At 43.9% G+C, this 27,906-nt stretch overlaps 1 protein-coding gene across 5 annotated transcripts; it reads left to right on the forward strand.

The window, feature by feature from the left end:
- Nucleotides 1-539: 539 nt before the first annotated feature.
- On the forward strand, nt 540-26,968 carry Tmpo (thymopoietin). 5 transcript variants are annotated; one of them, XM_028880226.2, is made up of 9 exons: nt 552-1,180; nt 8,751-8,877; nt 10,667-10,825; nt 16,107-16,204; nt 21,245-21,364; nt 21,462-21,557; nt 21,943-22,053; nt 22,851-22,939; nt 24,796-26,968. In XM_028880226.2, the coding sequence occupies exons 1-9, from the start codon at nt 872-874 to the stop codon at nt 25,079-25,081; spliced, it is 1,395 nt and encodes a 464-aa protein (XP_028736059.1). In that variant the 5' UTR covers nt 552-871; the 3' UTR covers nt 25,082-26,968. The 5 variants fall into 5 exon arrangements, with proteins under 5 accessions (XP_028736058.1, XP_028736059.1, XP_028736060.1 ...); XM_028880227.2 differs by lacking the exon at nt 21,245-21,364; XM_028880228.2 differs by lacking the exons at nt 21,245-21,364; nt 21,462-21,557.
- The last annotated feature ends 938 nt before the right edge of the window (nt 26,969-27,906 follow it).

Here is a 27,906-nt window from a genome sequence, read left to right on the forward strand (position 1 = left end):
TCCAGCGCCAGCACTGGGCGGGGGGGGGGGGGCAGGCTGTCGCCGTTTTTGGGGGTGGGGGGGTGGGAGGGGAGGCTAGGCGACCCAGGAGGGAGCCAGGCCCGGGGGCCAGAGGGTCCTCCCCCCAAGCTGGCGCACAAACTCCGGCCGTTCCGAAGGCGACCGACCCCGGTGCAAAGCTTCTCCGGAGCAGGGGTGGGGAGGAGTGTGGGGGGAGCCAGGAGAGGAAACGGGGCGCCCAGACAGTCCCGCCCGTGCCTTATCAGCGTCCGAGGGGAAGGGTGGAGAACCGAGGAAACAGCGGGGGGCCGCCCGAGCCCGGGCTCCCCGCCCGATCGCTCGCCCGCCCGCCCGCCCGCCCCGGAGCGCCTTTGAAACTGCGTTTCTGCACCTCTCGCTCTGCGCCGCGGCGGCGGCGGCGGCGGCGGCGGCTGGAACCCGCGCGAGGCGCGCAGCCAATCGGCGCCGCGCTCCCTCCCGCCGCCCGCCAATGGCAGCGCGCGTTCTTGGGGCGTGCGCGAGCCAGGCTGCTCCTCCTCCTCCTCCGGCCCCCTCCGGGTTGTGTGTCTGTGTGTATGTGTGCGTGTGTGTGCGTGTGCACGCGTGTGTGTGTGTCGGCTCAGGCTGGCTGCGGGCTCCGGGCTTTGGCCGCACTTGCTCGCTCGTCGTGCGCCGGGGGCTTTTGTGTCCCGACTTGGGTGCGCTGCCCCGCGCGCGGCGTTGCTCCCGGCCAGGGATCCCCTTTTCTCCTCTTCCTCTTCCCCCGCGAGGCGGCGGCGGCGGCGGCGGCGGCGCTGCGCCCGGGGCCAGCAGCGAGCGACGACTGTAAAAGGGGCCCGGGGAGAGGGGTCCGTGTCGGCCGAGCCCGAAGATGCCGGAGTTCCTGGAGGACCCCTCGGTCCTGACCAAAGAGAAGTTGAAGAGCGAGTTGGTCGCCAACAACGTGACGCTCCCGGCCGGCGAGCAGCGCAAGGACGTCTACGTGCAGCTCTACCTGCAGCACCTCACGGCGCGCAACCGGCCGCCGCCGCCGGCTTCGTCCTCGTCGTCGTCCTCGTCGCTCGCCGCGGGCGCCAACAGCAAGGGGCCGCCCGACTTCTCCAGCGACGAGGAGCGCGAGCCCACCCCGGTGCTCGGCTCCGGGGCCTCCTCCGGCCGCGGCCGGGCCGCCGTCGGCAGGGTAAGGCTCGCTATCCCCCCCCCCCACTCCCCCACCTCCCCAGCTCGGGGCCACGGAGGCGGGCGTTTGGCGGGCGCGTGCTCGCCCGCCCTCCCGGCGTGGGGTCCCCTCCACCCCACCCCACCCCACCCCGGTGCCCGCGATGCTGTGGTCGCCAGGCCGCTGGCCCGGGAAGGGAGGGAGGGCACGGGGAGGGGAAGGATGGTCGGTGCGAGCCGCCGCGGCTCAGCTACTTGGCTGCTCGGCCCCGGGGCCCTGCGCCCTGCGCCCTGCGCGCCTGCAGGATCGGGAGCCGGTGTAGACGCGGCCTCCTTTGCAAAAAGCACCCCCCCACCCCCAATCCCGATGGCTTGGCCTCTTTGCACCCTGGCTGAAGTTGGAGCATTTTTCCCGCTTTCGGGCCCGAGTGAGTCGCAACCGAGTGTCAGAGCGCTCCCTGGAGGGCAGTTGGCGACATCGTCCTTTCTGGCCGGTTTTTTTTTGAACTGAAGACATTCCCGCCTTTTTTTTTTTTTTTTTTTTTTTAAATGTTCTGTGCCTCCCGGGGGCTCTTGGAACCGTTGGGTTCCTCGCGTGCGGTCCACGGGCCCCGCTTCTCGTGGGTTAAGCTGTACTGCAAGTGGCATGCGTCACACCGCGTTTGCCAAAGCAGCCGCTCCCCTAGACGTTTTGGAGGGTCCTAGTTAGTAAGAGTTTGAGTTGTTTACCGTTTTCAAGATTTTGCTTGAGGGAGGAAGGATTCGGAGGCAGGAAAAAAAAAAGTTTATGACATGCTGATGTATCCGTGTTACAGTTTGAAGCCTCAGACCCTCGGAATCTAAGAGGGGTTCCTTCAGATGTTTACTGTTTGGGGTTTTTTTTTTTCTTGTTGTACCTTTTAAATAGTATTTTGTTGGTTTATACTTAGTTACCAGAATTCAAGTCATAAAGTGTAATTAAGACTCGTGACTGGTGTAACTTAAAATCTTTGAGAGACCCAGTGAACGTTTTGATTGGAGTTGTTGCTACTGTTTACTGGTAGAGCCAAGGGGCAAAAAAATCTCGGCTTGCTTCTCTTGGTGCTGGGAATTGAACCCACAGCCCAGTACAGCGTAGCATGTGCCAGCGCGGAACCACACCTCGGGCCAGTTGCTTCTTTGAAAGTTTTACGGTGTCTTGTTTAATCTTGGTGTTTTGTTTTGTTTTGATGTCTTTCGCTGATTGCCCAAATGAGGGAAGGATACGTCATAGGCACGTGCGGATTTAGATGAGAAAACTCCACCGAGCTTCTTTTCCCCCCATGTCTTATGTCATGCACATGGTGCCGTCTAGGAAGCACTGGCCGGATGATCGGGTGGAGAGGTAGATGGGATCGCCATCGTGGCGATCCTTAGCTACTTGCTCTTGTTTAAAACCAATAAATACATAAATGTTGACCAGCCGCACCTATTACTGTCTTTGGTGTCTCCCTATTTGTGGATTTTTGGGGGGCAAACATACCACTTTATAACATTTTTTGATTAAAATAATGGATTTCATCTGGAATTTTTACTTACACGTGTATCAAGTTTCCGATTTTCTCCCATTGACTCCCCGCCCCATTCTGCCCTCCCAGTAGTCCCTTTACCCCCTTCTGCTTTACATGTCGTGCTTTTTAAAACAATATGAGAGAAAATATGCGATATTTGTCTTTTGAAGGGAAGCTGAGATAGGGTCTCGTGTAACCCTGACTGGTCTTGAGTTCACCGTAGTCAAGGATGACTTTGCCTCTGACTCCCAGGTACTGGGATTATGGGGGTACACCATACCTGAGTGGCTAGTTTCACATAACGTAATCTCCAGTGTCATCCATTATGTTTATGACATGATTTTGTTCGCCCAATGCATGCCTTTAATCTCAGCACTCGGGAGGCAGAGCCAGGTGGATCTCTCTGAGTTCGAGGCCAGCCTGGGCTACAGAGTGAGATCTAGGACAGGTACCAAAAACTACACAGAGAAACACTGTCTTGAAAAACCAAAAAAAAAACCCTCCTCCCCCCCGCCCCGTGCGTGCGGGTACTGATTCATTTGGTGCCTATTCCATGCTTTTTTGTGGGTTTAAACCCACTTTAGGGGGCTAGGGAAATGACCCGCCATGCACAGTCTGATCTCCAGCACCTACATAAAGAGCTGAGTGCAGCAGTAGCATGTGTCTTTAAAAAAAAAACGTGGAAGACACGCCCGCACACTTTAAGTAGATTTTACTAGCGGCAAGGCTCAAGTCAAACTCCAGCATTCAAGATGCTGAGGCGGGATCACAAGAAGTTTTGAGTCGGTGTGGGTTGCATTGATGAGACCCTGTCTCTAAACAAGAGAACTGCTTTTTAGGCTTTTGTTTTGTTTTTGGTTTAAGTTTTTCGAGACAAGAGTTTCTCTGTGTAGCCCTGACTGCCCTGAACTTGGCTCTGTAGACCAGGCTGGCCTCGAACTCACAGCCTGCTTCTGCCTCCTGAGTGCTGGGACTAAAGGCGTGCGCCACCCCACCCAGCTGAAGTGCACCCCTTTATCTCTTTGTTTGCTTGTTTTGTTTTTTGATGGATATTAATGATTTTATTTTGTAGAAGAGAAAAAAAAAAACAGCCTCAGGTCAGACAGTCACCATTTTAGGGCAAGATGTGGAAGCCAGGTCTCCTCAGCAGCTTTAAAAAGACTGTCATGGGTCTAGTAATCCCACTTTGGTGTTTTCCCATAAGAGCTGACCACACTTTTTTCTTTTCTTTATTTTTTCTTTTCTCTTTTTTTTTCTTTTCTTTGTTTGGTTTGTTTTTGGTTTTTGGAGACAGGGTTTCTCTGTGTAACAGTCCTGGCTGTCCTGGAACTTTGTAGACCAGACTAGCCTTGAACTCACAGAGATCCACCTGGCTCTGCCTACGGAGTGGAGTCCTGGGATTAAAGGTGTGGCCACCACCCTGCCACTTTTTTGTTTTTGTTTTTTTTTTTTTTTTTTTGAGACAGGGTTTCTCTGTGTAGCTTTGGAGCCTGTCCTGGAACTCACTCTGTAGACCAGGCTGGCTTCGAACTCACAGAGATCCACCTGCCTCTGCCTCCCGAGTGCTGGGATTAAAGGCGTGCGTCACCAACCGCCCGACTGCTCCTTTTTTAATTGTATGTGTGTGAATGTTTGGTCTGCATGTATGTATGCCCATCATGTGTATGTGTATGCTCATTCCCCAAGGGGGCCAGAAGAGGGCATCAGACCTTCTGGAGCTGGAGTTAGATGTGGTTGTGAGCCTCCCTGTGGGTGCTGGGAATCAAACCTGGATCCTCTAGACAGCAGCCAGTGCTAGTGACCACTGAGCCATCTCTCCAGCCCCTTCTCCATCAGCTCTTTTAAAAAGTAGTGCGCACGCACACACACACACACACACACACACACACACACACACACACACACACCGGGCATAGTGCAGGCACCTTTAATCCCAGCACTCAAGGGGCAGTGAGTTTCAGGACAGCCAGGGCTACACAGAGAAACCCTATCTCAATCCCCCCCCCCCACCAAGGAGGTAGCATTTGAACTATCTTGGTACTTATTTAGTAAGGAAAAAAGAGATATTTTCCATTTCAAATGGCACATGGTCAGGCAGGTATTCTGTTAAATCATCCAAGTGTTTGTCCAAGTGTATAAGCCATAAAGCTTCTGGCTGTATGTAAAAAATTAAATCCCAGTTCATCTGGTGGAGGCAGGAGGATCAGGAGTTCAGAGTCATCTACATAGTGGGCTTGAAGCTTTCATGGGTTTAAAAGCTGTGTTATTTCCTCAGCTCAGCTCATCTTTACATGAATGATCCTACCTTTTTTTCTTTCTTTCCTTTTTTTTTTTTTTTTTGAGCACCTACAATAGAGTCGAGTGGAGGGACAGTTTAGAATGCTCTAGGCGCTGTGTTGAGCCCTTAGCACTTGGGGGTGGGGAGGAGGCAGAGTACCTCCTATGTCCTGTGTATCTTCTAGTTAGCTGTATGGCAGGGGTTCTCTCTGTGAGTCTCATAATGATAGGTCTGTATTCTCCACCTGCAACATTTAAAATGTTTTAGGTGTATAGTCTTGATTGGACTCAATATCAACTACTCAAAAAACTAATATTGGCCATTAGTTGACATTGTTTTGTTTTAAATACATGAATAAAATGAGTTTTTATTTCAGAATCTTAAGTTACCACTTTTAAGTCTTGTAGAGCATTTGTGATTGCTTGTATAAAGTTATTCTCATGTTTTTTCCTGCCGTATTCTCCTAAGCGCTAGATTGCAGGCATGTGCTGCCATGCTCAGCCTTTATTTATTTATTTATTTAAACTTATATTTATAAATTAAAGGATAAATATCACCACCATAGTATTTTACCTTGGGTGCATATGATTGGGGGGGCTGTGTTGTTTTTTTTTTGTGTGTGTGTGTGTGTGTGTGTGTGTTTGTTTTGTTTTGTTTTTAGGCTTTTAATTATCTGTCTTGATATCAGTATTTTTAGGTGTTACAATTATCTAGATAGTGGGCACAAGAGTAAACATTTATGGAGTTGGCAATCTGCCTTTTTGTCTGAGCGTGCAGAGCATGCAAGTTGTGCTGCTAGGGATCCAGTGGAGCGTAGAGGAGACATTCTTGAGTGAACCTGTCCAGGGAGACTGTTTTGTGCTGGGGTCTAATCGAGAACTTCATGCACACTTATTCATTTATTGAATTTGCATAGCCCAGGCTGGCATCAAACTTAGGGTCCTCTTCTCAGACTCCGTGTGCTGGGAGTTCAGGTATGACCCACCATGTCTGGAGTGACAATGAAACCTGTGATTGGTTGTTTTTTTTTCCTTCCCTGTTTTTGTTTTGAGGCAGGGTTTCCTGTAGCTCAGACTAGACCTGAACTCTTATATAGGACAGGAGGGTGACCTTGAACTCTCTGCACCACCTGGCCTTTTCATATAAAATGTAGAAATCTAGTAATCATTTAATTAGGTTGGAAATTGATTAATTAGGTTTCATAAGTGTGTGCCTTGTGTTCAGTAGCTTATACTATATATGTTTTCTGATTGCTTTCTTTAATGTCAGGGTAATGTGGTGCAAAGTTACTGTGATAATAGTTTCCAGGAAAGGGTGCATGTGAAAGAATTATATGATGTCCATGTAAGTGTTACTAGAGAACACACTGAAGATTTAATAGATTAGCCTTGGGTCTCAGTTTCCTTACTTTATAATATGGAGATATTAATGTGTCTATCCCACGGGAGTTTTAGGATTCTTTTTTCCCCCAGAGCTGAGGACCAAACCCAGGGCCTTGAGCTTGCTAGGCAAGCGCTCTACCACTGAGCTAAATCCCAACCCCAGGATTCTTTTTTGTTTCTTTGAGACAGGGTTTTTAGATGTAGCCATGGCTGTCCTTAAACTCTGTGTAGATCAGGTTGGCCTCCCAACTCAAAGATCTGCCTGCTACCAGGTGGTGGTGGCACACACCTTTAATCCCAGCACTCAGGCAGCAGAGGCAGTTGGATCTCTTTAATTCAAGGCCAACCTGGTCTACAGAGTTAGTTCCAGGATGGCCAGGGCTACACAGAGAAACCCTGTCTCTAAAAAACCAGACATAAACATCTGCCTACCTCTGCTGGGACTAAATGTGCAGGCCACCTTGCCTGGCTTAATGTTTATAGAGTTCCTTAAGTTAGTGCAAATATAATGCACTTAAAATTCAACTGGATACATAGCAGATGTTCAGGGGAATGTTTTATAATAGTAACTGGATATACTGGTTCATGCATCATCTAGACCTAGAACTCGGGAGGCAGGAGGATTGCTGGGAGTTCAAGGTCTCACCCTGGGTTACAGCACTTGAGTACTGGCCGCTCTTCCAGAGGAACTGCGTTTGCTTCTCAGCACTGACTTGGTTGCTGAAATCTGTAACTCCTTGTTCCACCGATCTGATGCCCTCTTGTGGCCTCCGCGGGTACTGCATGCACACGGTCTATGCACAGTGCATGCTGGCAGAGCAAGCGTTCCCATGACTTTTTTTTTTTTTTTTTTTTAAAGAAAAAGAGCTACCTATATACTTAAAGTCAGGAGAATTCCACACAGTTACTACTTCCTTCTTAATTGAATCTGCGGCTTTGTTAATTATGTGTACAAATTATCCACCTCCCGAGTTTTGTTCTTCCTAAATGTAATATTTATTAGGTGACATTTACTTTTCTGGAACTTTTCTCCCAAGGCAGATTAAATTTTAAAATCAAGCGGCCTGGTGATAGTTCACTTTATGAGAGCATATAGCCCACTCAAAAAATTTCTTTGTTCACTTGAAGTTTTTTCATTATGGAAGTGTGAATTGGTTTCCTGCTTCTAAAAGCCTACATTATTTTCTTTTTCTTTTCTTTTTGAGGGCAGACTGGAACCCAGGGCATACTAGGCAAACATTCCACTGTGGAGCTATGTTCACAGCCCCATCATTTCTAATAAGAAATAGATTTCTGCCGGGCGTTGGTGGCGCATGCTTTAATCCAGCACTCGGAGCAGAGCAGGCGGATTCTGTGAGTTCGAGCCAGCCTGGGCTACAAGTGATCCAGAAAGTGCAAAGCTACACAGAGAAACCTGTCTCGAAAAAACCAAAAAAAAAAAAAAAAAAAGAAATAGATTTCTTTAATGACTTAATTTTTTTCTCATCAAATTGCACTTTGATTTATTTTATTTATGGGTTAAGCTTTTTGTTGTTGTTTTGTTTTTCAAGACAAGGTTTCTCTGTTGTTTTTGGTGCCTGTCCTGGAACACACTCTGTAGACCAGGCTGGCCTCGAACTCACAGTTCCTCCTGCCTCTGCCTCCAAGTGCTGGAATTAAAGGTGTGCGCCACCACTGCCCGGCCTAAGCTGTTTCTTTGTTTTAACCTTTCATTCTATGTATGTGGGTGTTATACCTGCATGTATGTCTGTGTACTTGTCCAGTGTCCATTCACATCCCCTGACACTAGAGTTAGAGAATGTTGTGTGCTACCAATTGGGTGCTGGGAATTAAAGTGCTCTTAACTGCTGCGTCATTCTGTGGCCCCCTTTGTCTCTTTTGATGCTTAGGGTAAAAATGTGATACTGTTTGCCCTTTTTTCTCATGCTCTCTTACATACAATACCCAGATTACTCAAACTACACATTAAAAATGGTAGCCTAATATGACGAATCAGATTGGGTCAGGCATGGTAGCATGGTTGTGATTCCAAGACTCCCAAGAATATGTAAGGTTCATATTAGGTGTGTTGACTAAAGTTAATTTATTTTACTTTGTTTTTATTTCCTCTTGGACACTTGATGTGTGTCAAAGGACACACTATTACTATCTCCTCGGTTAGGCAGGGCCTTGACATTGAGCGGTGCCCTCACCTCCAACAGCAGTGTTTAGCATCTAAGTTACTTGTGTATCAGCTTGTACAGTCTAACTACAATTGAACTTAGAAAAGCCTTCCAATAATGGGTCTTAGTTTAGCCAAATTGCTGTGGCTAATGTAACAATAAGTCACCTGTTGATAGCATAGAGAATGTCGTGTAAATGAATACTTTTCATGTAGAGAAGGTAATTGTACTTTGTTTACAGAAAGCCACAAAGAAAACTGATAAGCCCAGACTAGAAGATAAAGATGACCTAGATGTGACAGAGCTCTCTAATGAAGAACTTCTGGATCAGCTTGTGAGATACGGGGTGAATCCTGGTCCCATTGTGGGTAAGTTGATAAGTCCCAAATGTCTGTTCTAAGAAGCAAGAGCCCAGAGCATTTTTTACTCTCAGTAATGGTTAGAATTTGGGTCTTCGGGGGCTGTCATTATTTATCTGACCAACCAACACTTTAGTTTCATTAACTGTAAATGAAGATAAAATGAGAGTCTCAGTAGAGGATGATATGTAGAATTACCTGTTGCTGAATTTGTCCCAGTCAGTGGTCGTTTTGAGCTATTCTGTAAACCTTGGATCTTATCTGGCAGTTGAAGAAAATCTGGTCAAATCCTCTCAGTCAGAGAGCAGAGTGCAGATTACTCAGTTCCTAACTAACAAGTTCCATTTCCCAACTAGCATCCAAGTCTTTTTAACTCTGTCTTGATAACCATGGAGAACAGATGAAACAGAAGGCATGCAGAAAACTAAGTGCTCTAGATTCCTCATGTGCTTGTCTAGATAGCAGGAGTTTGCCAGATTAGTTAGGATTTTCTTACAGGGTTTAGGCAGTATCCCTAAGATGAGAAAAATTCACACGCAGCGTCAGGGGTGTGTAAAATTTTGAAGGCTGGGGGGAGATGGGTGGGCTTTGTTATAGCTATAGTGGGAACAATGATTTGGTTTTGTCTTTTGTCTGAGCCTGGGTCTTACTTATGTAGCCTACCTAGCTTTGCCACTCAAGGGCTGGATTTAAAAGTTTGCACTTCATAGGTTATTCTCAGACAGACCTGTGGCTGTAATTACCAATAGACATTTGATATCTTTTGTAAAATTCTGAGAAACGCTGAAATGTATATTACATGAAATATGCTAAATTACATGTTAATGTACCAGTTGTTTGTCTTAAGACTACTTATATGGTAAATAGGTGTTATTTGTCAACAATAAACCAGTTGTCATATCATCTTCCAGAAATTAAGGAAAGATGCATGCCTAATGTAAGTAGAAAATTAAAGACATTCAAGTATGATTTATAGAATTTAACCCATGGTTCACTGACTATAGGCATATTGATCTCTTTTTTTTTTTCTTTTTTCTTTTCTTTTTTTTTTTTTTTTTTTTTTGGTTTTTCGGCATATTGATCTCTTAATGTGTGAAGTACAGTCATTTTTTGTTCAGGGTTCCCATCTGTTTATAAAAAAGCTCTTTGGGGAGCTGCAGAGATGGTTCAGCATTTCAGAACACTAACTGCTCTTACAGCAGATCTTTGATTCCCCGCGCCCAAGTGGCTAACAACTATCGGTGATGGTGTACAACGCCCTCTTCTGGCCTACACAGGCACCAGGGACACGATGCACAGGTAGACATGCCAGCAAAACCCCCACTCACATAAATGAGAGGATCTTTTTAATAAGATTGCGATCTTGTGCAGACAGTGGCGGCAGAGGCACACAGATCTCTGAGTTCCAGGACTACACAGAGAAACTCTGTCTCGGGGAAAAAAAGGGTTATGATCTTGTATTAACATCTCAGAGAAACAGCCGTTTCAGAGAAGAGTTCATTATGTATTGTATTCAATCACTTTAGAAACGGAAATCATGTTGCTTAAAAACTGGTTTCCTGTAGGGGCTGGAAAGATGGTCCCAGTTTGAAGAGTCCTCTGCTCTTGTCAGGACCTGAGTCTTGTCCAGAATCCACACTGGGTGGCTCACAATGACCTGTGACTCCACTCCAGGGGGATCTGGCTCCTCTGGTCTCCAGGCATCTGCACTACACATAATGGTTTTTTGTTGTTTGTTTTTAATCTTGTAAAAAGACAGTTTCATGTCAATACTAATGGAACTTCTGCCTTATCCCAGGGACAACCAGGAAGCTGTATGAGAAGAAGCTGTTGAAACTGAGGGAACAGGGGACAGAATCACGGTCATCTACGCCTCTTCCAACAGTCTCTTCTTCAGCAGAAAACACGAGACAGAACGGAAGTAACGACTCCGACAGATACAGTGATAACGATGACGGTGAGTTGTAAATGCTCTCATCAGATACACGTGGGTTTCCCGGCTCGGTGCTGACCGTGGAGAAGGGAAAACTAAAACCGTATCGACAAGATCGATGTCTAAATAGCCACTTGCTTCAAAGGGAACTTTTCTCAAAATTTTTCTTCCCCCATTATCACATCTCCAGAAGAAATCATTAATTTGATATCTATCTTTCCAATTTTTATATGCAATGATCAGTTTGATAAATGCTTTGTTTTTTAAAAAAATCTAGATAAATGATATAGTAGTCTTTTATGTGCTATTTTGTTCCTTGTTATATTTTGGATCATATTTCATGTTTGTATTTATTCCTTATAATAAATATATAGTGCCATATGGCATTTTCTTCTCTATTGATAGGCATACAAGTTATTTAAAAGATTTTGCTTATATAATTTGATTTCATGGCAATTTTGACCATGATTTTAAATATTTTTGAGAATAGAACAGGAAGTACATTCCTTTTTAAATTAGAGTAATAATCTGCTGATTTTGTAAATCTCTAAGCTGACCGTGCCTTCCAAGGCACCGTGTCCCAGGCTGGTTTTCTGGGAGTGTGAAGTATAGGGTCCTTTTCTTCAACAACACTATTTTAGCAAGGAGGCAGAATAAGACCAGCCCAGACCAGTCATGCTTAAACTTCCTGCCTCTTTTGCCTCTACAGGGAAGAAGAAAGAACACAAGAAAGTGAAGGCCACTAGGGATTTTGTTCCTTTTTCTGAACTTGCATCTGCTCCCTCTGGTGGATTTTTTCAGGGTATTTCTTTTCCTGAAATCTCCACCCGCCCTCCTCTGGGCAGGACGGAAGTGCAGGCAGCTAAGAGAGTCCACACTTCTAAGGGAGACCTCCCCAGGGAGCCTCTTACTGACCCAGCCTTGCCTGGGAAGGGACAGGTGCAGAGGTTGGCCCCTGGGCGGAATGTATTCGTTCCTTCCGAGTCTAGCTATGATAGGTGTGTAGAGAAAAGTTCTTCATCGCCCGCTCAGCGTGAACTCGCTGCCAGGCTGGCCTCTGCTGCAGCTTCTCCCTCCCTGATGAGAGAGACCACTACTACTTACTGTAAAGACGTAGTAGAAAGTATCTGCCGTGGAGGGAAAGGCAGAGGTCGGCCCTCCGGTGCTGAGGGGCCTGGTGTTTCCGATCAGTCCGTGATCTGCAGTGAAAGAGAGGTGCTGCAGGAGTCAGAGAGGTCTCAGGTCATCTCTCCACCACTTGCTCGCGCCATCAGAGACTACGTTAATTCTCTGTTAGTCCAGGGTGGGGTCAGCAGTGTGCCTGGGATCTCTGGTTCTGTACCCACACTGGATATAGAAAACATATGCAAGAGACTTAGCCAGTCTAATCGGCAAGAGTCTGCTGAACCCCTGTCTCCTCCCCGCAAAGTCCCCAGACTCAGTGAGACGCCCGGGAAGGAAGGGGGTTCAGGTTCACGTGTGGCATTTCAGAATACGCCTGCTTCTGAACATACATCTTCTTTTGCCAAGAGTGTTGTCTCTCGTTCCCTTACAACCTTAGGGATAGAAGTGTCTCAGCAAGCACAGCATGGTAAAGTAGATGCCTCCGAGCCATCTTTTCCTCTACACGAATCGATTGTAAGAGTGATCGGAGAGGAGTGGCAGCAAGTTGACAGGCAGCTGCCTTCACTGGCATGCAAATATCCAGTTTCTTCCAGCGAGGCAACACGGATATTATCGGTTCCAGCAGTAGATGATGAAATCCTGGGGCTTGTTCCTGAAACCACCCCACGCACCACAGTTCAGGCGTCCTCCACTGAGTCTTGTGATAAACATTTGGACTTAGCTCTCTGTAGATCTTATGAAGCTGCAGCATCAGCATTGCAGATTGCAACCCACACTGCCTTTGTGGCTAAGTCTCTGCAAGCCGACCTAAGTCGGGCTGCACAGATCATTAGTTCAGATCCTAGTCATGCACACCAAGCCCTTGAGATTCTGAGCAGAACCTATGATGCAGCTTCGTATCTCTGTGACGCTGCCTTTGATGAGGTGAGGGTGTCTGCCCATATCATGGGGTCTTCTACTATGGGTCGGCGTCATCTGTGGTTGAAAGACTGTAAGATTGCCCCAGCTTCTAAGAAGAAACTGACAGTCGCCCCCTTTGAGGGTGGAACACTATTCGGAGGGGAAGTACACAAAGTTATTAAAAAGCGTGGAAATAAACAGTAATGTAGTTAAAAGCAAAGTTAAAAGTTATCCTTGATTGTAGAATTTATGAACATTTCTAGGAATTCTAGCAACTTCTATGCCAGAATTTTCTTTTGAGGCCTTTTTAATCTTCTAATAGCACTAATTTCAAGGTGTTAAGCTTCCACTCGTCAATTATAGTATAATGACACACAGAGAAGCCTAGTACAGTTTAAGTTTAGTTCACGTTTGTCTCACATAAGTTTATGGCTTCCTGTTTTACATAACACTTTTACACAAGTCTTAAATTGTTTTCTTTCTGATAAAAAATTTTACAGCTCTTAGATTTAAAAAGAATTCCAGCAACTAAAGTATCAGTAGAATCATCATTTTTGTTTTGTTTTGTTTTTGTTTTTCGCCATAGGGTTTCTCTGTAGATCAGGCTGCCCTTGAACTCACAGAGATCTGCCTGCCCCCACCTTATGAGTGCTGGGGCGTGCACCCCACCACCCAGCGGCCTCCCTCTTTTTTATCAGTGCCATTCACATACTTCTTTACGCCTTGATCAGGGTTAAACATTGCTAATCACTTAAATCATTGTCTTCTTTTCCTTCTCACGGGAATTTACTTTGAAAAGTCTAGTGTGCAGGAATGCCGAGTCTCAGCAGTGCAGTGGGCCCACAGCCCTTGAGGTTTCAGTCTGCTCTGCTTTCTGCTGCTCATTTTCGTTACACACATCTTTGGCTAGGAGGCCTTTTGCCCACTCACGACATTGCAAGACATCCCCAGGCGACCTTTGCACTTACTCTTTTCGTCACCCTGGGCTAAGTAGCCACACGTTCTTAAATTTGTCCGCATCCTTGTGCGTGCTTTTGTCCCCAGCAGACTTCATGGTAATTCTAGGTCAGCGTAACTCTAAGTGCCAGTCCCCACACGTGCTGGTGCAGACACTCTCAGAGAATAGAAGGGGGAGGGGCAGCGGCTCAGTGCTAAGCAGCATGTGCGAGATGCTTTGTAAGACAATGAGAAGAGGTGTACTGCATGCCTGTATGTATGTACACACACACTCACATGTGTGCTCACTTTAGTGAAAAAAGCAATGCACAGCTATATGTTCTGATAGAGGAGGCAGCCAAGTCATACGAGCATGTAGACCACACTGAGGAACACAGCTGTGGATAAACAGATGTTCTGATACAGTTGGTGTTCGCTCAACATGACCTTTGTTAGATGAATAAGACACTGGGAAGACAGGGCTTTTTTACTTACATGTATGTAAAGGTATGTTGTATGTCCTGAGTAGTTAAATTTCAGGTCTGAATGCTAAAAGCAAATTTGAATTATTTTCTAAAAACCTTAAGTGATTTTACTATGCCCCAATGTCTGTCTGTATGAAGCGATGTATTGCCTTGTTTCCATGTGTATGGCTATAAGGTAAGGTAGCTTGACTGTAGAGAAACGGAACATGGTCTTAAGCATGACCAAATACAGTCCATTGAGTGTTCATGTCTACTGCCATGTTCTTAGACTGCACATTCCGTCTGCAGCTTTGTTACTCGTCTTCTAATGTACATGTACACATGTACCTGTTAAGTGCTGTGTGGGTTCTTAAAGCAATGTATCCCTGTAGAATGCTTCTGCAAATTCAATAAAGTTGTTAAATTTGAACAGTTTGTGTGGTCTCCGGAAACATGTTTCATGTGTGTTTTCTTCATGGAGTTTCAACAAGTTGAATATTTGTGAATGAACATACCTTTTCCATTTCATCATTGGAACATTCCAGCAGTGTAATTGAAAATATTCTGGTGGTCATATGTCCTTTCCACTATTTAAGGACCATATATTTAATTGGGCATTAAAATCTAAATTTGAACAAGGACTTAATTTGTAACCAGATGACTTATTTGTCTAATCAGTTTCTGTTTCACTGGTAGAGTGGATTTTATAATCTATCAGTACCGATAGATTCATAGATCTAGTGACAGTTGGGCGTGGAGTTGGTTGCTTGGTCCGATTGACCTGTCTGAACTAGTTGGTTCAATCACTGTCTTGGGAGAGGGATGGCAGGTGTATTTGGACTAAGAAGATTAGACAGGAGGCTCAGCAAGGTACAGAGTTATCTTGATCACTTTGAAGCATGGCTACATTGAGCTTGTATAAAATTAAACTTTAAGACCGGATTCTATTGTTTCTCTGCTAAGAAAGCAAATTTTCGGAACTAAAAGTTTCAGCATTAATTGACCTGCTTTATTATAAATGACCACAAAAGTAAAAAAGTTATGTTTTTGTTCTGTCTTGAGACAGTCTCACTGTGTAGCACAGGCTAGCTTTGAACTCGAGATCTTCCTGTCTCTGTGGCCCCAGGTGCTAGTTACAGGTGTGCGCGCGCGCCACCGTGGCTGCCGGGAATTAGATTTCTCAGTATATTAAAGAATGTGTAGGTCTTCAAATTATGGTAAAACCAAAACTACAAGAATTGGAATACTTGGCTCTTTTTTAAACTGTGTTATTGGGTTAATGACTATGATATAAGAAACTTCATTTTATTTGCTTATTTGGTGCTAAGGATTGAACCCAGCATCCGAAGCTCATGCTCTACTACTGAGCTGCACCCCCTATTCAAGTGATTGGTGCTGCACGATCTCATTTTTTTTAAAATTCACCCCTTCCACACGCGACATTTTAATTTACCAGCTAGCCTTTGCTCTGTAGCAGTAATGTATTGCCTAGACAAAACAATACCTCCACATTGGCATTGGTTTTTAGTGAAAACCTCCACAGGAGCAGTTGGAATTCTTTTATGTTTAAGGTTATTCTAGGGGTGGGAAAAATGGACAAGAGTTAAACAGGAAAGAGTAATCAGATTAAACAGTGGGAAGGGATAAAAGTGGACTAAGATTATAAAAGTCGAGGTTTGGGCTGTTTTTTATTTTGTTTTGTTTGTTTTGTTTTAAGAGGGTTTGTTTGTTTGATAAATTTTACTAAGCAGTTTTGCTCCACCAACGTATTACGACAGATTGTCATGTGTACTAATGTGCCTAAAACCAGGGTTCCAAAGTGATAATGAGTAAAACATAACTGTTTCAGTAGATAATGCTTTCTCCAATGTTATTTCCAGACTCTAAAATAGAGCTCAAGCTTGAGAAGAGAGAGCCACTAAAGGGCAGAGCAAAGACTCCTGTAACACTCAAGCAAAGAAGAATTGAGCATAATCAGGTATCTGAAGTTTTCTGATCACCCACCCTGTGCCGGTGTGAGTCACCCCAGCAGCACACCTCTGTCTTGTCTTGTGACCGTTGGCAAACAGCTGGTGCACACTCCAGCTTACTCGTCCACTTAGTCTCATTGTTAAATGGTATGGAAAATAGACGCACCGTGGGTTTGTCAGTAGTGTTCATGCCCTGTGGTGTCTGTCCCATGCTGAGCAGTCTGCTGTGGGTCATCCTGCCCATTGTTCATTTTGATGCGGCGGATTAGAACCTGGGATCTCAGGTGTGCTAGGCCAGTGACTCTACCATCGTACTTCCTTTGGAAAGAATTGTGTTAGAGGATAGAAATGCACTTTTGATACAGCTTCTTGGGAAAATATATATATTTGTCATTGTGTCCAGATTTTTGAATTTACCTTGTTTCTTGTAGCTTTTTCCTACTCTATGAAGCTAGTGTGATTCTAAAACTACATTATTTAAGATAAAGATTTACAATTTGGGGATGGGGTGAGAACAAGATACAGTTTCCAAAAGGAAAATTACAGGAAATTGGGGAGAAAATAAGTATAAGGCATCAATAAATATATTACTTTACAGAGGAGCATTACAGACTGATTTAGGGTTGGTACCCAAGGTTCTTTTCCTCATCCTTACTCTTTCAGCCAGACGCCGTGTTACTTTGTTATTCATCTGTCTTTTCCATGTTCTGTCTGCCTTGTTTCCCTGTTTTTGAGACAGTATGTCACTGTATATCCCAGGCTGGCCTGCAGCTTGTCAACCTTTCTGCTTCCTTTCTTTTGTGGGTTGAGGTGGAGAGGCAGGGCCTGGTGTACCCCTGCCTGACCCTCCTGCCTGGACCTCCCGAATGCTAGGTACAGGAGTGGACCACCATTCCTGACCAAACGTGCTTTACTGGGTAATTCAGTTGGGGAATCTGAACAGTATACTAATTCCCACTGCAGCCGTTTTCTCCCCCCTCCATGTGGTGACCATAATTGATCATGACGGTGTTTCCTATATTCTGGAGGTGGTAGGTTGTTTCACATTTTCTTTCTTTCTTTTTTTTTTTCTTGATATCCTGTATAATCTTGTATACTGGAGACTCGACCTGTGTGTGGCAGTATAGTAGAGCTTTTTTTAGTCACAGTAGAAATGTTGGATGTCTGCTAGAGTAGTCTTTCAGAGCACAAGTGTGTAGCTGGTGACTACTGTACTGGACAGCATAGACCCAAGGGGTTGATCCCGGTGTGGATTCAGTCTCTTTGACAAGAGTATTTCATGAATGATGTTGTAGCCCTCCTTTTGATCACTTCAGGAAACAGCATGAATTTGCGCTAAATATACTAAAATTAATTAACAAGTTCAGATGTTGGAAGGTTGACTCATCTGATAGAAAGCTTTGTCTGGCCTTCTCACTTAAAGGTTTTAACAGCTGTGGATGATATTGCCTAAATCCATGATTTTATTTGAAGTTACAAAATGATGACTTTTCTCTTTGTCTTATTATTTGATATCCATAACTAATTGTTTTATAAAAAAAACCAAAACTTTCTTTGCTGGGTTCCTTAGTTGCCTTGAAGTAAGATCATACAAGAGAACCAGAAAAATACCTTTTATTTGCCAGTTTTTGGTTTTCCGAGACAGGGTTTCTCTGTGTAGTTTTGGTGCCTGACCTGGATCTCGCTCTGTAGACCAGGCTGGCCTTGAAATGTGAGTTCTAGAATTAAAAGTGTGCACAACCGCACTGGATGATAAATTTTTATGCTGTGATTGTTGTATTCATGATTGGTTGTAATCCATTCACAACCCCCATCACACCCAGAGCCTGCCGCAGCATGCTGTCCAAGCGTTTCACTGCGGCTTCATTCCCAGCCGGGTAGATAGGGTCTGGAGTCTCATTCCCTTATTTCCTCCATCCCTAAGGAGAATCTGAGCACGTGACGGCATTTCAGGTTTACAGATAGAAGTTATAAACTTGGTTCTGACATGTGTCTATGCTGAGTATCTTGGCTTTCCTAATTACACTTTTCTTAATTTAAATATCATGTTTTACATGTTTCAGAATAATGCTAAGGTTGCTAAATGTAATCCAGTGCATTTCCATTAAGATACCTCACTAGGATATAAAGTACTGTGTTTAAAATCCTGTGTATGGACGCTTCCTTTTTAGTTTGTCTTCTACAGGAAGTACTCGACATAGGTTATTTATATTTGTTCCTTTCCTTTACAGCACTCTTACCCTCCTTCCATCTGTCCTAGAGTTCACTCCAAATCAAAACGGTTGTTTCCTTCCTGTCTCTTGTGCAGCCTCATCCTGCATACTGAGATTTGTGGGTATGCGGTAATTGACTCAGCTGCCCTGTCCTTTAGTGAGTGTGTGACAAGTTGTTTTCACTTACATGGTGGTTATGCCACGACAAGCAGCCATTTGCTTGGTCTTTGTCACTTGGTCTGGGGAAATGCGCAAGTGAAAGTATTCTGTAGTTTTTGCAGGGTATCACCAAACGTCTTTGCCTCACAGCAATACTGAGGGTGCCAGGCTTGTTTATATCTTACTGTAAAATAATTTAGTACAGATTTTTTCTTTTTTTTAATTTATTATATATACAGTGTTCTGTCTGCATGTAACCTTGCAGGCCAGAAGAGGGCACCAGATCTCATTACAGATGGTTGTGAGCCACCATGTGGTTGCTGGGAATTGAACTCATGACCTCTGGAATCTGGAAGAACAGCCAGTGTTCTTAACTGATGAGCCATCTCTCTAGTCCTAGTACAGATTTTTTGTATTTAGTCTTTTGTTTGTTTTGGTTTTAGTGTGAGTAGGGTTTGGTTTTTGGTTTTTCGAGACAGGGTTTTTCTGTGTAGCTTTGGAGCCTGTCCTGGAAAACACTTTTGTGGACCAGGCTGACCTACTTCTGCCTCCTGAGTGCTGGGACTAAAGGCTTGAAGCACCCCACCCAGCTGAAGTGCACCCCTTTATCTGTTTTTCTCCAACTTATTCTTTATGGTTTTTCAATACAGGGTTTCTCTGTGTAGCTTTGGAGCCTGTCCTGGATCTTGCTTTGCAGACCAGGCTGGCCTTGAACTCACAGAGATCCGCCTGGCTCTGCCTCCCAAGTGCTGGGATTAAAGGTGTGCGCCACCACCGCCCGTCAGTGGGTGGGGTTTTGGGGGGGGGTTGTTTTGTTTTGTTTTTTGTTGGGATGTGTAGCCTTTACTAGCAAAGCGCCTGTGTTCTCACATGCCTCAGCTGCTTGGTATCTTCTGACTCATTCCTCACTGGGTAGCTTAATCAGAATTCAGTGAGAAAAGATTGGTTTCTTCCATGGGTCCCCATGATAAATCAGGACTTCTGGGGAACATCTTGCTGATGATCGGTGTGACTGTGGTTCTTATTTGTCTCAAAGCATAGAGCACTCACCGTATGTACATACTAGTAAGAAAATCCTCTGTGTAATTGATTGGTGCATCTTTCTAAATTCTGCCCTTAAATGATCATTTTATTTATTTATATTCTCAAAGTCAGTTGCTATGAGTGGTGATGTATTCTTATAGCTGCAGCACTACTAGGTGGGCGTAGGAGAATGGCAACGTGGAGGCCAGGTCTGAGATGACAGGTGTGTCACCAGGATTGAGATGCGCAGGCTGGTGTTGTAGCCTCTATTTACATACTTGGGAATTTGACTATTAATAGGAATTCATTATGTTCTATTTGTATGATTTGTCTCTGACATTAATTTTACATTCAACAGAGATGTCCTCACTAATAGTAGGATAAGGAACCCTGAGGTTCAGATTTTGAGTCAGTGATTTTACGATGCTGCTGTTGGAGAGAGGGCTGGATGACGGTTAAGAGCTTTTGCAGAGGACCTGAGTTGGGTTCTCAGGCTCATGTCATGGTTCACAGCTGCTTGTAACTCCTGCCCCAGGGATCCATCACCCTCTGTGGCCTGTGATATGTATGTGTACATGAGACACACACACACATAATTAAACTTATTTTTTTTGCTGGGCATTGGTGGTTTGTACCGTTAATCCCAGCACTCAGGAGGCAGAGGCAGGTGGGTCTCTGAGTTCAAGGCCAGTCTGGTATCTGTAGAGAGAGTTACAGGACAGCCAGGGCTGTTAAGCAGGGAAACCCTGTCTCAAAGGAAAAAAAGAGCTCTTCTAATGTCAATCCAAATAAAGATAAACATGAATTGAATTAGGAGACTGTTTGTGCCATTATAGGGTTTGGGTGGTGGTACTTACAGTGAATCAGGGTGTTTATCACAGGCTACGAGTAAAAAAGTAGCGCTTTAGATTGACTAGGTACTAACTTAGACATAAAGCTGCCATTGATGTTCATAAACTATTATTGAGCAGAAGTGGCAGCCTACGCATGCTGTACTGGTGAGAAGCATTGGTTGAAAGGATTTGAGCTAGCCTGTAAGAACTGCTAAGGATTTCTTCCGTGGTGCTGGTGACTGGACATGGTATTGCATGTACTAAGCAAGCCATGCCCTCAGCCCTTAAGTTACTTTTTTTTTTAATCAGTCTCATTAAGTACCCTAGGCTGCCCTAGAACTTGTGATAGTTCCCTTGCTTCTGCCTCCCTGAAGCTAGGACTACAAGTGTGCCACTGTGCTCAGCCACTAAAATACTTTTACAATGAGGGGAGTCCGTTTTATCCACCCAGAGAGAGTGACCTGGAGCTGGAAGGTGACACTGTCTGCTTCCTGTAGGGGGTGAGAACACAATCGCAGTTTGAGTGACTGTTAGGGGCCTTGCAGCCTAATTATTTCCGGGGGGGGGGGGGGGGGACTTACAGGTACTTAGGAAATTTTGAGTTTAGAAAGTGGATTGTCACAAATGACACTCGTATGAATCATGATCAGTCAGCTTTGCTGAAGGCAGCAAAGTCCTTGCCCTTAGAACGATTTCAAGGGCGTAGCACTGTTTGTAACTGCTGGCATTGGGAGAGTTGTTGGTGTCTCGGTGTGCTGAAATGGTCATTATTAAGGTGTTTGCGGTAGAATCTGACCTTTAACGTGTCGTACTTGACTAGAGCTATTCTCAAGCTGGAGTGACTGAGACTGAGTGGACAAGCGGATCGTCAAAAGGCGGAGCTCTGCAGGCGTTAACTAGGGAGCCCACAAGAGGGCCGAGGAGAACTCCAAGGAAAAGGGTGATGAAGGCTTAGTGCTTAGAAGTGGGTTTTCAGAGTGGTAGGGGTTTAGTCATTATTTACATTTATTGTTTTTGTTCTGTTTTCAAACTAACAGGTGGAAACTTCACAACATTTTCGTATAGATGGTGCAGTAATGTCAGAGAGTACTCCCATAGCTGAAACTATAAAGGCTTCAAGCAACGAATCCTTAGTAAATATGTTTCATAAACTATCTAAGTGCTCTTCTTTGGATTACCCCTTAGGTGGAATTTGGGAGGTGGTGAATTTTGGCAAATCATATTACATTTTGAACTAATTTACTTCAAGTTTCTGGATTTTAGAATCCAGAATGTAACCATTTTACAAGTAAATTTAATTCATTGCACAAGAATCCTAAATACTATGAAAATACTTTTTACTAAATATTTGAAGAATTACAAGAAGTCACTGTGAAGCACTGAATGTGTTTCTAGATCTTGTTACCTAAACGTTTATTAGGGGGAAATCGAATATTGCAGAAGTGGAATATCTTTTCATTTTGAGTGTCTTTGCTATGTTTGGATAATTCTGAGTCTGAATAATTTGAATCTTGGCAGGTTGTCAATAGGTTGACTGGAAATTTCAAGCATGCATCTTCTATTCTGCCAATCCCTGAATTCTCAGACATACCCAGAAGAACACCAAAGAAACCATTGACGAGAGCTGAAGTAAATGGATACAATTTAGCCCACTGCTTCATTCATCTTTCAGACTTGTTTTTTTTAAGTGGGAGGGGACAGGATTTTCCTGGGAGGTTTATGTATGTTGGTGTGTATATGTGTGCATATGTGGTATAAAGACAACTTTAGTTTTGGAAATGGAAATTAATATCGCATGACCTACTAATAATACCATGCTCTTGCTGCTGTGTGGCTCTTCAGTTCCTGGTTGCAGGGGAGTTTGGGTGCTGCTTGTAACATGCTCTTTTTGTCATGGATCCAAGTTTAAAATGCTACTTGGGCTGTGGGGAAATTGCACTTTTGTTGAAAGGTCAAGCAATCAGACTTTCAAGTAACTGTGGTAACTCCTGTATAACTGATCTTTAAAATGCTAGCTGCATGGCTCATAATTTTAATCTTTGGCAAAGGAGATGAAATTTCTTTCCGTTTGAATGGCTTGATTGACTTAACAAGATAGAGGTCTACATTAATTAGGCATCTTCTATATTTAATCCTTTATCACAGAATTTCTAACAGGAAGAAACAGTGCACTCTTAATTCAAGACTAGGGAATTTACGATTTGGTTTCAGGGTATTCCCCCCTTGAGTGTGTGTCCTTTCCCTCCAATAACTACCTTAGCTACTGTTTAGTGATGACATTTGAAGAGTTGGAGGCTTGTGAATACCTAGATGATAACCAAGCCGGGCTAGATGAGAGGGTGTCCCGAGATGTTTGTCTAAGTGTTTGAATTACTGCATATGAACACTAAATTCTAACTTGTGGCTGTTTGTTTGTTTCTTCCTAGGTGGGAGAGAAAACAGAGGAAAGACGAGTGGAGAGGGATATTCTTAAGGAAATGTTCCCCTATGAAGCATCTACTCCAACAGGAATCAGGTACTTGGATGGATTGAATGGAAAATGGATATATTCTAGGGAACTTTCAGTTCCTCAGCACAACATTGTTGTAGCTTTGTCCTCAGAATCAAGTGGTTCTTTTGTGAACACATTCCTTCCTCTCGGCTGCTGTGGTTCACCTCCATGGAAATTGAATCATTCAAAATCTATTTTATCAAGCCGGAGTATTACATGTAACTCTTTTAAGGAGGAGATGGAAACAGGGTTTGATAGAACTTGGCATCAAGTTCAGGGCCTCATACGTGTTTGGCGAGCTCCATGCCACTAAATTATGCATAGATACACCCCTTTGTTTATTTTTAATTTTACTTATTTTTTGTGCTCGTGTTTACTTGTGGAAGCCAGCGGTAGACACTGGGTGTCCAGTGACTTCTGTTGCTCCCCACTTACTGTTTTGAGACAGGGTCTCTCATTGACTGCAGTTTGTTGATGTGGCCAGAACAGTTACTCCACTGGGCCATCTTCTGAACCCTTCTTGTTATATTTTTGAGACAGGGTCATTCACTAACTCTGATGCTTACCAGTTCAGCCAGATTGACTGGCCAAATTGCCCCAAGAGTCCTATCTCCTGCCTTCCCAGAGGGTAGCTCTTGGAGTTGGTTCCTACTTCACCCTGGGTTATGAGATCAAACTCAGGACCTCAAGCTTAATGGAAAAGCAGTGAATCGTTTTTCACTGGCTGAGTCAATTGACGAGCCAAGAGTATTCGAGCGTGCTCATGTGCACTGGGAATTGATTGAACTTGGGCCCTCATGTTAAGCAGCAAGCGCTTTGGCAACCAAGCTGCTGCCCTGGCCTTGTGTAGCCCAGGCTGGCATTGAAGTTACTGCATAGCTGAGGATAACCTTGGACCCTTCATCCTCATGCTTTCCCCTAAGTGCTGATTTTGCCGGTGTGTGTGCTGTGGGCCGGGTTTTGTTTTCATGTGGGCAAGTCCAAGCTTCATCACTCTCGTAATGTCAGGGTTGGTGTCCCGTGCCCCCCCCCCCCGTGGGTTGTCTGTCATTAGGTTTGAAGATTCACAGCCAAAGCGAGCGTCTATCTCTTTTCCTTTTAAATAACCGTCGAAAAGCCTTTAAGACGGTTAGAGAGTATTTATCCATGTTTTCACTATTATGTTATAATAAAGGATGTAGCTAACTTTTTTGGGAGGGTTTTTTGAAACAGGTTTTCTGTGAAGCCTTGACTGTCCTGGAACTCACTCTGTAGACCAGGCTGGACTCAAACTCAGAGATGCTTCCTGTCTCTGCCTCCCGAGTGCTGGGATTAAAGATTTTTGCCACCACACCTGGCTAAAGGTAGCTGAAGAAATGGCTGTGGGTGCTGGGACCCAAACTCTTGGCTTTTTGTTGTGCCTAGCCCTGCAGCTCATTTTTTTTTTTTTTAAAGATATTTGTTATGTATACAACATTCTGCCTGCATGTATGCCTGCAGGCCAGAAGAGGGCACCAGATCTCATTACAGGTGGTTGTGAGCCACCATGTGGTTGCTGGGAATTGAACTCAGGACCTCTGGAAGAGCAGCCAGTGTTCTTAACCTCTGAGCCATCTCTCCAGCCCGCCTACAGCTCATTTTTAAAATGAAAATGTAGTTGGGCTTTGACTCCATAATAAAATGCCTACCTACCATGTGAGGCCCTGGCTCACCTCCCAGCACCACCACAGAAAGAAAGAAAATACAGAAAAATGTAACAAATGGACTCTCTGCTTTTTTTATGTGTCAGTTTGCTGCTGCTGCTGCTGCTGCTTTATACAGTGTGCTTAGAAATAAAAGTTGTGCTGACGTGCGTTGTTGGTCTGAGGGATAATCTTCTGAAATTCTCTCACTTTGAACAGCGCCAGCTGCCGCAGACCAATCAAAGGGGCTGCCGGCCGGCCGCTAGAGCTCAGTAACTTCCGGATGGAAGAGTCGTTCTCATCGAAGTACGTCCCCAAGCATGCTGCCCCCTTGGCAGGTGTCAAGTCGGAGAAGACGCAGAAGGGACGCTCCATTCCCATGTGGATAAAAGTGTTGCTCTTTGTTGTTGTAGCAGTTTTTTTGTTTTTGGTCTATCAAGCTATGGAGACCAACCAAGGAAATCCCTTCTCTAGTTTTCTTCAAGATGCTAAAATATCCAACTGAAGAAGGCACTTCGGCACATTCACCTTGATCTCCTGTTTTTAATAACTAGAAAAACATTTGTGTCCACTGTTGACTGAAGAACTACATCGTGATTTCACCTCAGTAAAGTTAGTGTGCATTGAGAAGCAAACAAGACGCATACATGGACCTCATTTCAATATTTTGGACTTTGGAGATCACACTGTGCCATATGAATAATTTTTTTAGCTCTGGAACTTTTTTGTAGGCTTTATTTTTTTAATGTGGACATCTTATTTCACTTTTGGGGAAAATGCATTGTTTTGTGTATTTGGGGAAAAAAGGCAAAACATGGTGATGTAATGTGAAGCTACACATTAAATACTTGGAATTCTTACAGAAAAGATTTATGACTTATTCTCTACTGAGTAAAAATGTTACAAATGTGAATGAAGTTCAGTAAGAGAGGGTCAGGCATTTGTGCTTCCTGTGATGCCGTGGTATGTTGTTCATGGAAGGTACAGCAGTAAGCTCTTCTGGAACCTCTGCTATGATGGTATTGCTGGTGCAGCCTAACATGCTACTTCCGGAAATACTTCTCATATCCTATCATGAAAGCCCTACTTCATTAAAACCATTTAAGTACACTTGGTTTTCCACAGGGATCTCTTAGGGCAACCTAGATACCTGTTTCAGGCTACTGTTAGCCAGCTGTGAGACTGTCATTGGAATCTTGTACTTTTTTTTTTTTTTTTACAGCAAAGCATTTATCTTGTCAATCCAGCTTATTATCAAAATATTCTTTAGGTAAATAAGTGTGCAGGGGTGTTTGTTTAGACGTTAGAAACTGGTCCTCTGTTTCATTTAGATTCATTGTTTCAATGTTTTCTATTACCAAAAAAAAAATTTCTTCTTTTGTCCAGGGATTTTTTTTTTGTTTGTTTTGGGTTGAGGAAGGGTGTTTATGGGTTTTTGTTTGTCTTAACCGTATAATTCCTGATGTAATTTGATTTAAAAGTATAACATTTGCTTTTAAATCACATACACAGTAGTGAATGCTTAATTTGTAATTTCAAATAAGGTGGGCATTATAATTTTATGTACTCTTGAAATGATTAACAATATCCTTATGGTTGTCTTATTTGTTAGCTGAAATTTACCTCATGTATGGCTTAGATAAAGTTGCAGTAGATTTAAATTTTAGTAGAATCAAGTAAAACATAAAAATTTTAAACTTTGTCTTTTAAGTTGCAATTTTACAGTCATTGACCGTAAAGCACACTAAAAATGTAAATTATTTTTTAATAACATCCGAAATGTAAAGATAATTTTAATTTTTAAAAAAGGAAGAAGCTGAAAAAGAGTATTTAGACCAGCACACAATTTTCTATTGTATTTAGCTTTTAGATATTTCGTAGACATTTTAAGCAAACTTTTGCCATTAAGACCAGAACATGTAGGTCTGGTCTTTGAGGGCGTGTGGGAAACTGACTTGGATCTGAAGTGCGTGCCTCTCTGAGTGAAAGTGTCTCTCTTGAGATGAGCCACAGGGGGCATGTTTTACTCAACTTTTCCACTCTAACAAAATAGCCATCTTTTCCTTTGTTTTCAGACATTGCTTCTCATGTTGCTTTCAGTCTTTCGTTTATAATTAAAAATTATGAGAAGCCCCATTTAATGTTTAAAAATGTGGGGAGGTAAATCAGACTTAACATGTAATGTCACTCAAATAGGAAAAGTGTGGTCCAATATAGCAAAAGTGGGACCCAGTAAAACATGACCTTTTTTTTTAAATGTGTACTTGGTCTTTTGTCTGTGTCTGTTTTATTCCACTAGAGTCAATGTGTCCTTGATGGAAATGCAAAGCATTTATTAATTCCTAGATGTAGACTTTACAATATAACTCAGTAATAAAGCAATTAACCTCTAGTTTTGTTGTTGTGATAAATGATTTTCAGATGGCTTAAGTTTTAAGATTTCTATAGAGCACCTCTCCTGTGGTATTTATAGACTACGCTTTAGTTCTCATTTGAATCTCTCCCTGCTTTCTAATTACTGTAGTAGCTGGGTCTTTATTTGTTCCAAGGTGTAAGCGCTGTGTAGTCATTAGAGAATGGCATTTGGAATCTCCCAAAGCTCCTCTTTCTGTAGTGCAGTGACTTCTCCAGTCTGTCCTTCCTGGCCGCCCTTCCATGTTTACTGTTTTGAGACAGGAACTTACTATGTAGCCCTGGCTGGCTTCAAACTCACAGACCTGCCTCTAAGCGCCCATTAAAGGAGTGCACAATCCCACCTGGCGCGTGTTTACCGTCTTAAGTTTTTACGTAGAACACTGAGGATTGCTGGTCTTGCTTGAGGCTGAACCTCATGGCTGCAGCTCATCAGAGCCTGTGTTTGTGGGATGGGGGGTGCTGCTTTTGTCCTTGTCGTTTGTGTGTCCCTCGGGGGTGACTAAGTTTGTGAACCTCGGTGTGTTCTTCACTGTGTGCTGAGCCCTGTTCTGTGCCCTCAGTGTGTGTGGACTTGGACTTCACGGTCAGCCTGCGGGGAGGTGTATTTCTTACTCTCTCGTTCAGAGAGAAGTGCTTGAGAGGCTGACTCTGCACACCTGTAGATCTGCGGTCTGCCCCGTGCGGTCTGCCCCGCGCTTGCCTAAGTTCCGAGCTGCTGGTGTGCCTTTTAGGGTTAAATGGCCCACTTCTACCTCTCGCTTTTGGTTGATGCCATTTGGTTTTAATCATTCTGCAGGTGGGCATGTAAGTATCAGCCTTCCCTAGTTTTGCTAATTCATTTTCTGTTTGTTTCCTGTCTTCCAAACATCTTTTCTTAAAAATTCTTTTCCTCTGCTATCACACGCCTCCTCTTTT

This window comes from Peromyscus leucopus, chromosome 18 (assembly GCF_004664715.2).
Source record: "Peromyscus leucopus breed LL Stock chromosome 18, UCI_PerLeu_2.1, whole genome shotgun sequence".
NCBI classification, from domain to species: Eukaryota; Metazoa; Chordata; class Mammalia; order Rodentia; family Cricetidae; genus Peromyscus; species Peromyscus leucopus.